At 42.1% G+C, this 14,734-nt stretch overlaps 1 protein-coding gene across 1 annotated transcript in view; it reads right to left on the bottom strand.

The window, feature by feature from the left end:
* Positions 1–14,734, bottom strand: part of PPEF1 (protein phosphatase with EF-hand domain 1) — an 81,266-nt gene that overhangs the window by 52,477 nt on the left and 14,055 nt on the right. Inside the window, exon 3 of the mRNA XM_044287658.1 lies at positions 14,229–14,356. Within this exon, the coding sequence (XP_044143593.1) occupies positions 14,229–14,356 (128 nt within the window). The remainder of the gene's footprint in view (positions 1–14,228; positions 14,357–14,734) is intronic.

The raw sequence follows: 14,734 nt of genomic DNA on the forward strand, positions 1-14,734 counted from the left end.
GACTATTCCACTGAGGTCCAGAAAAAAAGGGCATGCTTCCTCGATATTAAAAGGAGATTGCGGAATCTTCAAATTCCATGATGTTCCCGGTGAAACTGAAAGTGGCGGCCATGGGGAATATGCAATTTTTCGATGATCCGGAAGAGGCGCTTAAATGGCTGGATCTACACGAGAACCAACTGAAAACAAAGGACACTGGCACCTGAAGATAAGATTTTTTCCCTTTTGGGCGCGTCCCACCTTTTGTATGGTTTGTCGCATTCCCTTCTCCCTTCATGTTCTGTTTCATTTCCTTTATTACAGCGGTAAAAGGAAATACAGTTTCCGGGAGGTGCAGACCCGATTGGGACTTGATGTTACATTTCAAAGGTACCAACAGCAGCCTTGATGCAGGAGAGTGAGTAGCATGTGAGACTTTATCAAGAGACTCTAGTCCGTGTGACTGTAGGCACAGGGCTGGGCTATGCTGCAAGTTCCGTTGGACATGTTTGGGAGAGTTTACTCAAGTTGGACGGGATATATGGTTTATTACTAGATAATTCGCTTGATGTTTTCTAGTTGGGGGTTAATAGGGGTGGGAGGGAAGGGCTAACACACTTCAGCATTGATTGGTTACCAAGGGTCGTGCAGAAATTGATTGGCATATGGATACAGGTTAATAGGAGGCATAACTACTGGAAAACATTCAGAAATGACTCATATGACTAAGATAATAAGCTGGAATGTGAGGGGAATGGCCGTGCGGCAAAGCGCCAAAGTATATGTACTTACTTGACGCGTTTTTATACAGCTATATACTGCCTACAAGAGACCCGCTTGACCAAACAGTCGCTACACACTGTGCTGAAGGCATAAGTGGGCTTCTTGGGGCATACAGTGTTCTCCGCGCATTCTAAAGGGTTAAGCATCTTTTTTTATTTAGTTTTTTACTTTCTTTATTATTAATTCAATATTAACAAACAATTTATAACATTAGCATAATTTTTCAAAGTAAAACCCACCCTACGCCAATTCCCTTCCCCTCCCATCCCATGATGTGTCCTACTTGTCCACCAGCCCTTGGTAACATGACCGAGGAATGGTAGAGGAAGAGATGGAGAGCGGAGAGAGCTCTATGGGTTCCATTTTTCCCAAATTCTGTTCCATTTTTTTTTTCTATAGCTCTTTGCTTATACAAAATATGTATCTCTTATTGGTCTTTACCAAGTTTAACCATGTGTTAATACTAGGGGCATCTCGCGCAAACCAAGAGCGTGCTATTAGAAGTCTTGCCAAAAACATTATCTTAAACAAAAGATTATTTTTATATTGGTGACAACCCACCTTGGCTAGAACCCCCAATACCCAACATTCAGCAATAAAAGGAATCCGAACGTTCGGTTTTTCTCTATATACTTGTCAATAGTCTCCCAATATTGTTTCAGCTCTGGACAAGACAAGAACATATGCAAATACTCTGCATCAGAAACATCACACCTAGGGCAATTAGAATGATCCCTAATACCACATTTATTAAGCCAGGAAGGAGTGACATAAAGTCTATGTAAAATATAAAACTGCACCAAAACATGATTGAAATTATGTGATACAAGTTTTAGATCCTGAGCTAACTTCTCCTGATCCTCCAAGTGTGTCATTAAACATTCTTTTTGCCAGGCCCCTCTGACAAGGGGACCAGATACCACCAAATCGTGCTGTAATTAAACTTTTATAAAGTTGAGAAATCATATTTTGCCCAAAATTCTCTATCAATTCGGTAAATTGTGTACAAGTGTGAATTTGCAACTGATCTTAACTGTAAATACTGAAACCATGATCATTTCTGTGATTTTTGTCTTTGTGATAATACCGTGAACAAAACAATATCCCCACTTCCTACTACCTGTGTCAAATAAAAAATATTACCTTTTTGCCATTATAAATCTTTACTTAATTCAGCTAAAGTTTGTAAGTGCTTATTGTACCACAGCGGAGTACATCCAATTGACTCTTTCACCCAATACCAAAGTCTAATCAAATACCATGATTTCATATACAAATTCCTGACGGATTTAAATTCTCTGTTGGGCTCGGTCAACTGATCCGACTCCAGCAGTGTAAAAATATTATCAAAAGGAGATCTATTCACTAAGTGCTTGCAGAGCGGACTATCCATTCACTCTCGAAGAAAACAAAGCTGAGCGGCCAAAAAATAGCGCCTGAAGGAAGGGAGATTAACTCCTCCTCTCTCCAAGGGCTTATACCAATAATCTAATTTGAGTCTTCCACGTTTTCGCGCCCATAATAAGTCCCTAATAATTATTTCTATCAATTTAAAAAAAATCTATCCCCAATCCAAACTGGAGAATTCTTAAAGACATATAATATCTGGGGAAGGATCACCATGTTAACCAGAGATAACCTATCAGCCTTCGACAGAGATAAACGGAGCCGTGTTGTTATTTTGGACCTCAGCTTATTTATCAGTGGAATCAGATTAAGCGAAATAAAGTCTTCCACCCTAGGAGAGATTATAATACCTAAATACTCAAAGGAATCATACATTTTCAGAGTATTCATAGGGGCCTCATTAGGGAGTGAAAGGTTATCTAACGACATAAACCTATTATCCAGAGGCATAAGGGTAGTTTTTTCCCTGTTTACATCCAGACCAGAGAGCTCTCCAAATTGGTGTATCGTTTGAGTAATGTTCAGCAGAGTAGATTGTGTCTGTTGAACATAAAATAAGATATCGTCTGCGTAAAGGGAGATTCGATCTTCGATTCCTAGTACCCCAAACCCCCAAATCTTAGGGTCCTGTCTCACTCTAACAGCCAGGGGCTCAATATAGATGTCGAATAAGAGCGGAGACAGTGGGCATCCCTGGCGAGTACCTCTGGTCATAGGGAAACTTCTTGTAAGATACCCATTTATATTCAATCTTGCGGTAGGGGAACTATACAAAAGTTTTATCATACCGATAAACCTGGGGCCAAATCCCATCCTATGAAGCACTGTCCACAGGAAACTCCATTCAACCCTTTTAAAGGCCTTAGAAGCATCTATAGACAATATAGATCGTGAATCACCTCCAGACGTCTGTAAATTAGTAAAAAGACAATGTAAATTATAATGAGTCCCTTTACTAGGCATAAAACCATTCTGGTCTGGATGTATAATTGATGTCATAACAATAGTTAACGTCATCGCCATCGCCAGGATCTTAGAGAAAAGTTTAACATCTGTATTAAGAAGAGAAATTATTATTATTTATTATTAAAGCGCCATTCATTCCATAGCGCTGTACATATGATAAGGGGTGCACATACATAATACAGACAATTGCACTAATCATAAACAAGATGAGTTACAAACTGGTACAGGAGGAGAGAGGGCCCTGCCCGTGAGGGCTTACAATCTACATGGTATGGGAGAAGGACACAGTAGGTGCGGGTTGAGTTGGTCATGGCGGTATAGAGGAAGCAGGGTCGCGGGTAGTAGGTTTGTTTGAAGAGGTAGGTTTTCGGGTTTCTTTTGAAGGATTCCACTGTAGGTGAGAGTCTGATATGTTGGGGTAGCGAGTTCCAGAGTATGGGGGATGCACGGGAGAAATCTTGGAGTCGATTGTGGGAAGAGGAAATAAGAGGGAAGGAGGTCTTGTGAGGATCGGAGAGTGCGTGTGGGGGTGTATCGGGAAAGTAGCTCAGAGATGTAGGGAGGGGACAGGTTATGGACGGCCTTGTATGTATTTGTTAGTACTTTGAAGTGAATTCGTTAGACAATGGGGAGACAGTGAAGGGATTGGCAGAGGGGAAGAGGCAGAGGAGTAATAGGGTGAGAGGTGGATTAGTCGGGCAGCAGAGTTGAGGATAGATTGGAGGGGTGCGAGAGTGCTAGATGGAAGGCCACAGAGGAGAATGTTGCAGTAGTCTAGGCGGGAGATAATGAGGGCATGTACAAGCATTTTTGAAGATTCAAAGTTAAGGAAAGCACGGATGCGGGAGATGTTTTTGAGTTGGAGGCGGCAGGTGGTGGAAAGGGCTTGGATGTGCGGTCGGAAGGAAAGGGCAGAATACAAGGTCACTCCAAGGCAGCGGGCTTTGTTGACTGGGGAGAGTGTGCAGCCATTGATCATGATAGATAGGTCTGTTGGGGGGGTTGAACAAGATGGGGGAAAGATTATGAATTCTGTCTTATGCATGTTAAGTTTAAGAAAGCGAGAGGCGAAGAAGGATGATATAGAAGATAGACATTGTGGGATTCTTGATAGTAAGGTGGTGATGTCTGGACCAGAGAGGTAGATTTGTGTGTCGTCAGCGTAGGAGTGATACTGAAAGCCATGGGACTCTATGAGCTGTCCCAGGCCAAAAGTGTAGATAGAGAAGAGCAGGGGTCCTAGACAGAGCCTTGCGGGACACCAACAGAGAGGGAATGAGACGAGGAGGTGGTGCGGGAGTGGGAGACGCTAAACATCCGGTCTGTGAGGTATGATGTGATCCAGGAGAGGGCCAGGTCAGTGATGCCAAGAGATGAGAGAGTTTGCAACAGAAGGGAGTGGTCAGCAGTGTCGAAGGCAGAGGACAGGTCAAGGAGAAGGAGGACAGAGTATTGTTTCTTGGTCTATTGGGGTCTTTACCCTTCTTTAATACCAATGTAATAACAGCCTCTGTCATTGTTTCTGGAAGAGATCCCTCCTTTGAGTCAATTGCCTCCTCCGAGATAACACTCTCTAAATCATATAGATGACAGAAATAATTTATAAATATTTCCATTATTCCCTCCTGATCCTCAACAATAGTCCCATCTAAAGCACGAATACTGCGTATCTCTTATTTTGGATCCTGGCTAGCTATTACCCTAGCCAGCATCTTCCCAGGACTCCCGGCCTCTGAGAAATATTTTTGTCCCATATAAAATAATCTCTGTTGCGCTTTATCCAGAAGAAAATCGGAGAAAGCCTGGCCTGTCCGCTGCATAATTTCTCTAGCTTCCTCTGATTTTAACTTAGTATATCCATCCATCCCAGCCACGGCTGCTTCCTCTAGTTCTTTTTGCTTCATGGCATAATGTTTACTCAAGTTAGCAATTATGCTGATAAAAATCCCTCTCATAACTGCTTTGAATGTATCCCAAACCAGTTGAGATTTAGCTGAGAAGGCATTTTTATCCCAAAAGAAAGAAATCTCATTTTCTATCTGTTTATGATTATTAATAGCCAATGGGGATTCAGTCTGAATGGGGGTTTCTGCCTAAAACTATTCCTGCCCGTGCACAGCTCTATTAGGAGGGGTACATAATCTGAAACAGATCTGGTGTCATATTTTATACGTTTGATACAATTTATATATCCTTTATTTATCAGGGCCAGATCGATTCTAGACATAGATCTTCCAGACTTGCTTACACAAGAATACGCTCTTTTTCCTTTGAATAAATAGTGCTTATACTGTAATTTGGAAGGTGTGCGAATGATTTTGGTGGTGATATATATTTCCCCCCGTTCTCGGTGGTTCCCATGCGATTTGTAATAGATATCTTGGCTCTATATGCAGGGACCCCATGAATGAGAGTAGGAGATTTTAACAATGTGCCTGACGAGGGGGTGGATAGATGTAGAGCACTTGGAACTGGTAGACAGCAGGGAACATATTCTCTTTATAACATTATGATGGAGGTAGGTTTGTTAGATATCTGGAGATTGGAGCACCCAGCGAACGCAGCTATTTATGTAGTTCGTCCACTTACTCTTCTCTATGTTTCCATTTATACACTCCTTGGAATACCTACCTAGATCCCTGTCGGACCATTCCCCTTTGAAGGTTGAACTGTCCCTGTCTACTGGTACTAGGTTGGGACCCAAGATGTGGAGATGTAATGCTTTCTGGTTGCAGGTTCTGGGCGATATGAAGGAAGTTGAGGTTGCATTGAGGGAATATTTTTCCTTTATTGAAGGTATGGCACCAATACACACTATATGGGATGCTATGAAAGGTTTTTTAAGAGGGATATTGATCCAATCTATCTGCAGGCATAAATCCCAATCTAGGGAGGTAGATGTCGGCATGCATGAAAAGGTAAAGGAAGCTGAGTCGACATTTTTTACAGCTCCCTCATTGACTTCTAGTATACACTTAAAGGAAGCGCAGGGAAATCTGAGATGTCATCTGTTCCAAGTGGCAGGCAGAAAGAGACAATTTTTTAAACAACGCTTCTTTGCAGAAGGAGAAAAAGTAGGGCATTTACTATCAGTCATTTCCAAAGCCCAACAGTGGTCAACCTGCATTACTGAACTAGTAAATTCTCAAGGACAGAGTAGGAAAGGCACAGGGGAGATCTCGGAGAACTTCTACTCCTTATATACATCTAAGACCTCCTGCTTAGATGCAGAGATAGTAGATTTTCTGGATCAATCTGCCTAAATTATCGTCGGAGGCTAGGGAAATGTTAGAAGTCCCACTAAGCTTAGAAGAATTAGAAGCAGCACTGAATACAATGGCAAATGATAAAGCCAGGTACTGACGGACTTCCGATTGAGGTATACAAAAAGTTTGACGGGGTGTTGCTCCCTGAGTTGATGAAGGTTTTTCAGCACTCCCTAGAGGTGGGCTGTCTCTCTGAATCAATGCAGGAAGCACTCATTGTGGTAATACCTAAACCTGGGAAGGATCCCAAACTGCCGGATTCATACAGGCCCATTTTGTTTCTTGCGGCACGCTAAGATACTGGCCAAGGCCCTAGTGATGAGACTATCCAAAGTGATATTGTCCATAATACACCCAGATCAGACTGGATTTATGCCCAAAAATCCACTTCTATTGACATATGTAGAGTCTTTACCAGTCTGCGGATAATAGGGAAGATAGGGCAGTCCTAGCACTCGACGCTGCTAAGACATTCGACAGTGTGGAATGGAGATATTTGTGGTGCATATTACGCGGAATGGGCTTTGGTCAGTGTTTTATTAAATGGGTGCAAACATTGTATTCAGACCCAAGTGATGCATTAGAACTAATTGGAGGGGGGGGGGGGGTTCCTCAATTTTCAGGCTAGCTAGAGGGACCCGGCAGGGGTGTCCACTGTCCCCTTTACTATTTGCAATAGAATTGAACCACTAGCGGAATAGTCCACAACAAAGTAGCTATGTACGCAGACGACACTCTGCTGTTTTTGGGGGATAAGTCGATTTAGATACTACTTATTTATTCTCAGCCCTCTGCCCTGCTCCTGACGAAGTGTCCAGCCCAATGGACACAAACGCGTCGAGCGGGCTGAGGAGTAGTTAGTGCTTAGGTAGCTTTGCTGTAACATGCTCTGGTATCCTGTGAATGCCAGACTCTATTAGGGCTTTCTAACTGAGTGTTTCTCTTAGCGGCTTTACTGATACCGCAGTATAGAGTACACTGATAGAATAGAGCATTCAACAGCATTGTACTGTGCGGCATCCCACTGTTTTTGTTACTTTGGAGCCTGAGTACACTTTCTGCTCCCAGGTATAGGGCCCCCTGACAGCGGCTGAACAATACCGCTTATGGGAGGCTTTACCTTTCTCAGCGGGAAGGCACAGTACACAGACTGAACCAGTAGTGAAACCACCCTGTAATCACTGAGGGGTTGTTTTGTTCAGCACTGGTTCTCAGCTTCTATGCGGATACTGGGACAGGTGTTTACCGCTATACACACCTACCCATGACCGTCAATTCGGTCTGGGAATGTACCAGTCACAATACACTGGGCAATATATATAATATATACTACACAGATGGCCCTCAGTAGTGTTGTGACAGTGATATTGGAAAATGGATAATATATGCTGTATCCCACTTTCCATACAATTACATCCCACTATTGCCTGTCTCTGTAATAAGAGAAATATCGTTTTGCCCTTTTATACTTTAACTTCCAATAAAGATGTATTATTTTATTTTAAACCGCTTATCAGGCAGTGACACAGTTGGATAGATCCGGACACAACGGACATGGCTGGCCAAATATTACGTCACAAAATAGGTGGGAGGGAGCTCCTGTAGGTGCTGGAGGGGTCAGGAATACCGCTAGTGGATGAACGTAATCCACTTGTGCGGCTGAAGAGGAAAGTATGGGAAAAGTCTAAACAATTGAGAGGAGCTATCGGAGCCACAGAGTTTACTCCCTTATGGAATAACCACATGCTTCCTGAATTTCTCCCTTTGAAGGGTTTCCAAACATGGCAAAACAAAGGGGTGACCAGATTAGACGACCTGCTAGACAAGGGGGTTCATAGAACATTTACTAATCTACAGGAGACCTATAGCCTACAGAGAGGTAGCTTCTATTAATACTTGCAAATAAGGCACACATTTAACACTATGGTTAAAAACAGTAGTGTTGTGATCCATAGAGATGCCACTTTACATTTAATGATCAGGGGAAGAAATAAAAAGGGACTAATAGCCACAATTTATCAAATGCTCTTAGATACATTCCTAGAGTCACATCTATTATCAAGAATGAGAGGTTGGGAGAAAGATGTAGGTGAGAGATCCAAAGAACAATGGGAAGACATCTTAGAGGCCATACCCAAAACAGCACTGAGTGAAAGTGGGAAATTATCGCAATTATTTATTATACATAGGGTTTACAAAACCGCTGTATTTTTACATTGTATAGGTATCAGAGCAGACGCAAAATGTCCAAAATGTCAGATGGAAACAGCAGACTTACAGTCATGTGAAAAAATTAGGACACCCTTTGAAAGCATGTGGTTTTTTGTAACATTTTTAATAAAAGGTTATTTCATCTCCGTTTCAACAATACAGAGAGATTAAAGTAATCCAACTAAACAAAGAAAACTGAAGAAAAGTCTTTTCAAGATCTTCTGTAAATGTCATTCTACAAAAATGCCTATTCTAACTGAGGAAAAAGATAGGACACCCTCACATGTATTCCCTCTTAAATTGGCTCAGATCTCACACAGGTATATCACACCAGGTGCACATAATTAGTAGATCGTTACTCTGCATGTTGAATGAGGCTTGCCCTATTTAAACCTCAGACATTTAGTTTGGTGTGCTCCTGACTGTTGAAGTGAGAGTGAGCACCATGGTGAGAGCAAAAGAGCTGTCAGAGGACTTCAGAAAAAAGATTGTATCAGCCTATGAGTCTGGGAAGGGATTTAAAAAGATCTCAAAAGATTTTGAAATCAGCCATTCCACTGTCCGGAAGATAGTCTACAAGTGGAGGGCTTTCAAAACAACTGCCAACATGCCCAGGACTGGTCGCCCCAGCAAGTTCACCCCAAGAGCAGACCGCAAGATGCTAAAAGAGGTCTCCAAAAACCCTAAAGTGTCATCTCGAGAACTACAGCAGGCTCTGGCTACTGTTGATGTAGAAGTACATGCCTCTACAATCAGAAAGAGACTGTACAAGTTTAACTTGCATGGGAGGTGTGCAAGGAGGAAACCTTTGCTTTCCAAGAGAAACATCGAGGCCAGACTGACATTTGCCAGAGATAAAGTTGACAAAGACCAGGACTTCTGGAATAATGTTCTTTGGACAGATGAGTCCAAAATTGAATTATTTGGACACAACAGCAGAGGACATGTTTGGCGTAAACCAAACACAGCATTCCAAGAAAAGAACCTCATACCAACTGTGAAGCATGGAGGTGGAAGTGTCATGGTTTGGGGCTGCTTTGCTGCAGCAGGACCTGGTCAGCTCACCATCATAGAATCCACGATGAATTCTACTGTGTATCAGAAGGTGCTTGAAGAACATGTGAGACCATCAGTTAGAAAATTAAAGCTGAAGCGGAACTGGACCATGCAACATGACAATGACCCAAAACATACTAGTAAATCAACCAAAGATTGGCTGAAAAAGAAGAAATGGAGAGTCCTGGAATGGCCAAGTCAAAGTCCAGATTTGAATCCCATTGAGATGCTGTGGGGTGACTTGAAAAGGGCTGTACGTGCAAGAAACCCCTCAAACATCTCACAGCTGAAAAAGTTCTGCATTGAGGAGTGGGGTAAAATTTCCTCAGACCGATGTCGAAGACTGGTAGATGGCTACAAGAACCGTCTCACTGCAGTTATTTCAGCCAAAGGAGGTAACACTCGCTATTAGGGGAAAGGGTGTCCTATCTTTTTCCTCAGTTAGAATAGGCATTTTTGTAGAATGACATTTACAGATTACAAAATCTTGAAAAGACTTTTCTTCAGTTTTCTTTGTTTAGTTGGATTACTTTAATCTCTCTGTATTGTTGAAACGGAGATGAAATAACCTTTTATTAAAAATGTTACAAAAAACCACATGCTTTCAAAGGGTGTCCTAATTTTTTCACATGAATGTATAAAACATGCTGAGGCAGTGCCCAAGCCTGGAAAGTTTCTAGACGGGTATACTAGAACTGATTTAAAGATCCTTCTCAACACGGGTCTCTCGGGAGCCTAAAATATGTATCTTGGGATATATGACTGAGATTGGAGAGGATGAGACAGATAGGATAGCAATAGGAAGGCTACTATATGTAGCCAGGAAACTTATAGCATTACATTGGATTCAAGCGTGTCCCCCGGGTTGGAAGAATTCCGAAATAAAGTAAACACTATGCTGATGTATGAGAAAATAGTATTTTTGAAACGTGGTTGTCCTTATAAATTTGAAAAGCCCTGGAATTGATGGCTGAGCAATAACGGATATCTCAACTAGTCGGCCAATGCTGGAGTGTGGGGGAGGGAGTTTGGAGGTGGGGAATCCTTTCAGTATGGGTTTGGTTTGGGAGGGCTTTAGGGCACTCTATATAATATATTTGCAACTGTTTACAATATTTGAAAGAAGTTTATATTTTGTAATCGTATGGTAACAATAAGTAGACACAATTTGTACTTGATTGTATAAAATGTACTTTATTGGTTTATATCATAAATGCTAATAAAAAATGATCTGATTTAAAAAAAATAGTTGCAAGTCCAACTTACGTACAGTACAGACCAAAAGTTTGGACACACCTTCTCATTCAAAGAGTTTTCTTTATTTTTATGACTATGAAAATTGTAGATTCACACTGAAGGCATCAAAACTATGAATTAACACATGTAGAATTATAAACCTAACAAAAAAGTGTGAAACAACTGAAAATATGTAATATTCTAGGTTCTTCAAAGTAGCCATCTTTTGCTTTGATTACTGCTTTGCACACTCTTGGCATTCTCTTGATGAGCTTCAAGAGGTAGTCACCTGAAATGGTTTTCACTTCACAGGTGTGCCCTGTCAGGTTTACTAAGTGGGATTTCTTGCCTTATAAATGGGGTTGGGACCATCAGTTGCGTTGTGGAGAAGTCAGGTGGATACACAGCTGATAGTCCTACTGAATAGACTGTTAGAATTTGTATTATGGCAAGAAAAAAGCAGCTAAGTAAAGAAAAACAAGTGGCCATCATTACTTTAAGAAATGAAGGTCAGTCAGTCTGATAAATTGGGAAAACTTTGAAAGTCTCCCCAAGTGCAGTCACAAAAACCATCAAGCGCTACAAAGAAACTGGCTCACATGCGGACCGCCCCAGGAAAGGAAGACCAAGAGTCACCTCTGCTGCGGAGGATAAGTTCATCCGAGTCACCAGCCTCAGAAATCACAGGTTAACAGCAGCTCAGATTAGAGACCAGGTCAATGCCACACAGAGTTCTAGCAGCAGACACATCTCTAGAACAACTGTTAAGAGGAGACTGTGTGAATCAGGCCTTCATGGTAGAATATCTGCTAGGAAACCACTGCTAAGGACAGGAAACAAGCAGAAGAGACTTGTTTGGGCTAAAGAACACAAGGAATGGACATTAGACCAGTGGAAATCTGTGCTTTGGTCTGATGAGTCCAAATTTGAGATCTTTGGTTCCAACCACCGTGTCTTTGTGCGACGCAGAAAAGGTGAACGGATGGACTCTACATGCCTGGTTCCCACCGTGAAGCATGGAGGAGGAGGTGTGATGGTGTGGGGGTGCTTTGCTGGTGACACTGTTGGGGATTTATTCAAAATTAAAGGCATACTGAACCAGCATGGCTACCACAGCATCTTGCAGCGGCATGCTATTCCATCCGGTTTGCATTTAGTTGGACCATCATTTATTTTTCAACAGGACAATGACCCCAAACACACCTCCAGGCTGTGTAAGGGCTATTTGACCACAAAGGAGAGTGATGGGGTGCTGCGCCAGATGACCTGGCATCCACAGTCACCAGACCTGAACCCAATCGAGATGGTTTGGGGTGAGCTGGACCGCAGAGTGAAGGCAAAAGGGCCAACAAGTGCTAAGCATCTCTGGGAACTCCTTCAAGACTGTTGGAAGACCATTTCAGGTGACTACCTCTTAAAGCTCATCAAGAGAATTCCAACAGTGTGCAAAGCAGTAATCAAAGCAAAAGGTGGCTACTTTGAAGAACCTAGAATATGACACATTTTCAGTTGTTTCACACTTTTTTGTTATGTATATAATTCCACATGTGTTAATTCATAGTTTGAATGCCTTCAGTATGAATCTACAATTTTAATAGTCATGAAAAAAAAGAAAACTCTTTGAATGAGAAGGTGTGTCCAAAGTTTTGGTCTGTACTGTATGAGATAGCCAAGATGATGTCTATAAAATAATGGTAGTCTCACGTTGGAAGCTGTAGAGGATGGTGAGATATGGAGCCACACAGACAGTTAACATAAAGGGCACCCCTAGACTACCATCAGGCAAGGAGCCCACTAATACAGGGAATGCTCCGAGGAAATATAGGGTGCCCCTTCGTGACTGCACCAACCCCAGGGAGTGATGGCCTGAGTGAGTACATCGTGACACATCTCATTAACGCCACTACAACTCCCATCCTCTGCACCAGCTCCTCAGGGGCTAGCTGCACTACAATTATACCTGCTCACCACTGCAATGTCAACTGTGAGCAGGTCAACAGTGAACAGAATGCAATGCTCGCACAAGCGCTGTGTTCTCTTCAAACAGATGATCGCGGGGAGCTGGGAGTTAGACTCCTGTTGATCTGATATTGATGACATCTTAAGTATAGGTCATTAATATAGGAAGCAAGAAGAGACTAAATGAGCTGAGCAGGGGCTTGGTGGAGAAGCCCAAAAAAGAAAAGCAGACAGAGGGCACATGGCTAATGGTGGCTCCATGTTTGCAGAGTGCAGGGAGAGAGGTTAAATGGGTTTTTCTTAGATATTTTAACTTATGACCTATCCACTGGATAGGTCATCAGTATCTGATCATTGGGGGTCTAACACCTGTTCGAGAAGGCACCGAAACTGGCAGTTGGGCCACTGCTTACCAGGCATAGCAGCCGCTGACTTTTTCTAGGCGATGTGACGTCACTTTTATCAGTCACATGGTTTATATGCAGCTCACCCCCATTGAAGTGAATGGGACTGAGCTGTGATACCAAGCACAATCGCTATACAATGTACGACACTGTGCTTGTTGAGCTGAGAGAAGGCCGTGGCCCTACTGCGAGCGCCAGTGCCTTCTTAAACAGCTGATCGGCCAGTGTTCTGGGTGTAGGACCCCCACCGATCAGATACTGATAACCTATCCAGAGGAAAGGTCATTAATTACAATATCTTAGAAAACCCCTTTAACAGTGACAGCCACATGCAAGGAGCAGAAAAGTAGAGTCCTGACAGCCTTCCAATTCCTGAAAGGGGAGGACTTGGCTCTAGAGAAGCACCAGTGATGTCCCATAGTTTTTAGAATTGCCCACAGTACACTGGACTGCTTCAGAGGAGTATCTTACCACCCACTCCATTTTCTGGCATATAAATACTCAATTTTCTACCACTAGGGGTGTTATTTACTTCAGTGTGTACCTGTGTTGTACTATGTGATATTACCTTGCACTTGATATATAATTGCATTTCTCCTACTTAACCCTTTATAGTTCAAATGTGCTTAAATAAATCCACCGAGTTGTTTTATCATTATAACTTGTGAGTGTGTACTGAGCTCAAGTTGGGGTTTCCTGAGTCGACCACTAGAAGAAGAGGAAGACCTTCCTACATTCCGGAAGAGCTCCCAGCAACATTAAAGAGGAGGCACTGCACCATGGTGAGGTGAAAACTACTAGACACCCTGCTTATAGAGGTTGGTACCAATAGGGGGGTTTCAGTTAGAGAGTACACAACACTTGTAGCTGTAAACTTTTGAAAATGTAAGATGATTATTTTGTGCTTATTATATATATTACTATATAATTTAGTGTTTAAGAGAATGAAAATGCTACTGACCTGAAGCTGGGCCTGTTCTTCTGCATATTCGATAGACTGAAAAATATTAAGTGTGTAACGCCGTCTCATCTCTAATCTCGCCATATAGAAACGATACCATCTCTGTATCAGAACTGCTGCTTTAATTGCTAATGGAAACAACCAGAGTGGTTTGTTAATACAGAGAACACAAATAATTGTAGTAAGATAACTCATAGTAGGATATCTGTGTCATAAAATGTACACAAATGGAGCAGTTCTAAACTTGAATGTGATATCACATTATGGCACATTATGATATCACAAAAGCCTCTGAAAGCCATTGAAAAAGTCAATTAAGGCGAGATAAGCAAGTTTAATACAGGAAACAGGCTGCGTAAGTAAGCGTTATTTCCCATTATGACCTTTTTTTTGCTCCTGACAGGATCTCACTGCATTATAATGATTCATAATGCTGTGTGTCCCTACTAGACCAGTATCTACTGAATTACACTGATGGAATTTTGTCAGAACAATTCAGTAGATTC

The sequence above is a fragment of the Bufo gargarizans genome, chromosome 3 (genome assembly GCF_014858855.1).
Source record: "Bufo gargarizans isolate SCDJY-AF-19 chromosome 3, ASM1485885v1, whole genome shotgun sequence".
NCBI lineage: Eukaryota > Metazoa > Chordata > Amphibia > Anura > Bufonidae > Bufo > Bufo gargarizans.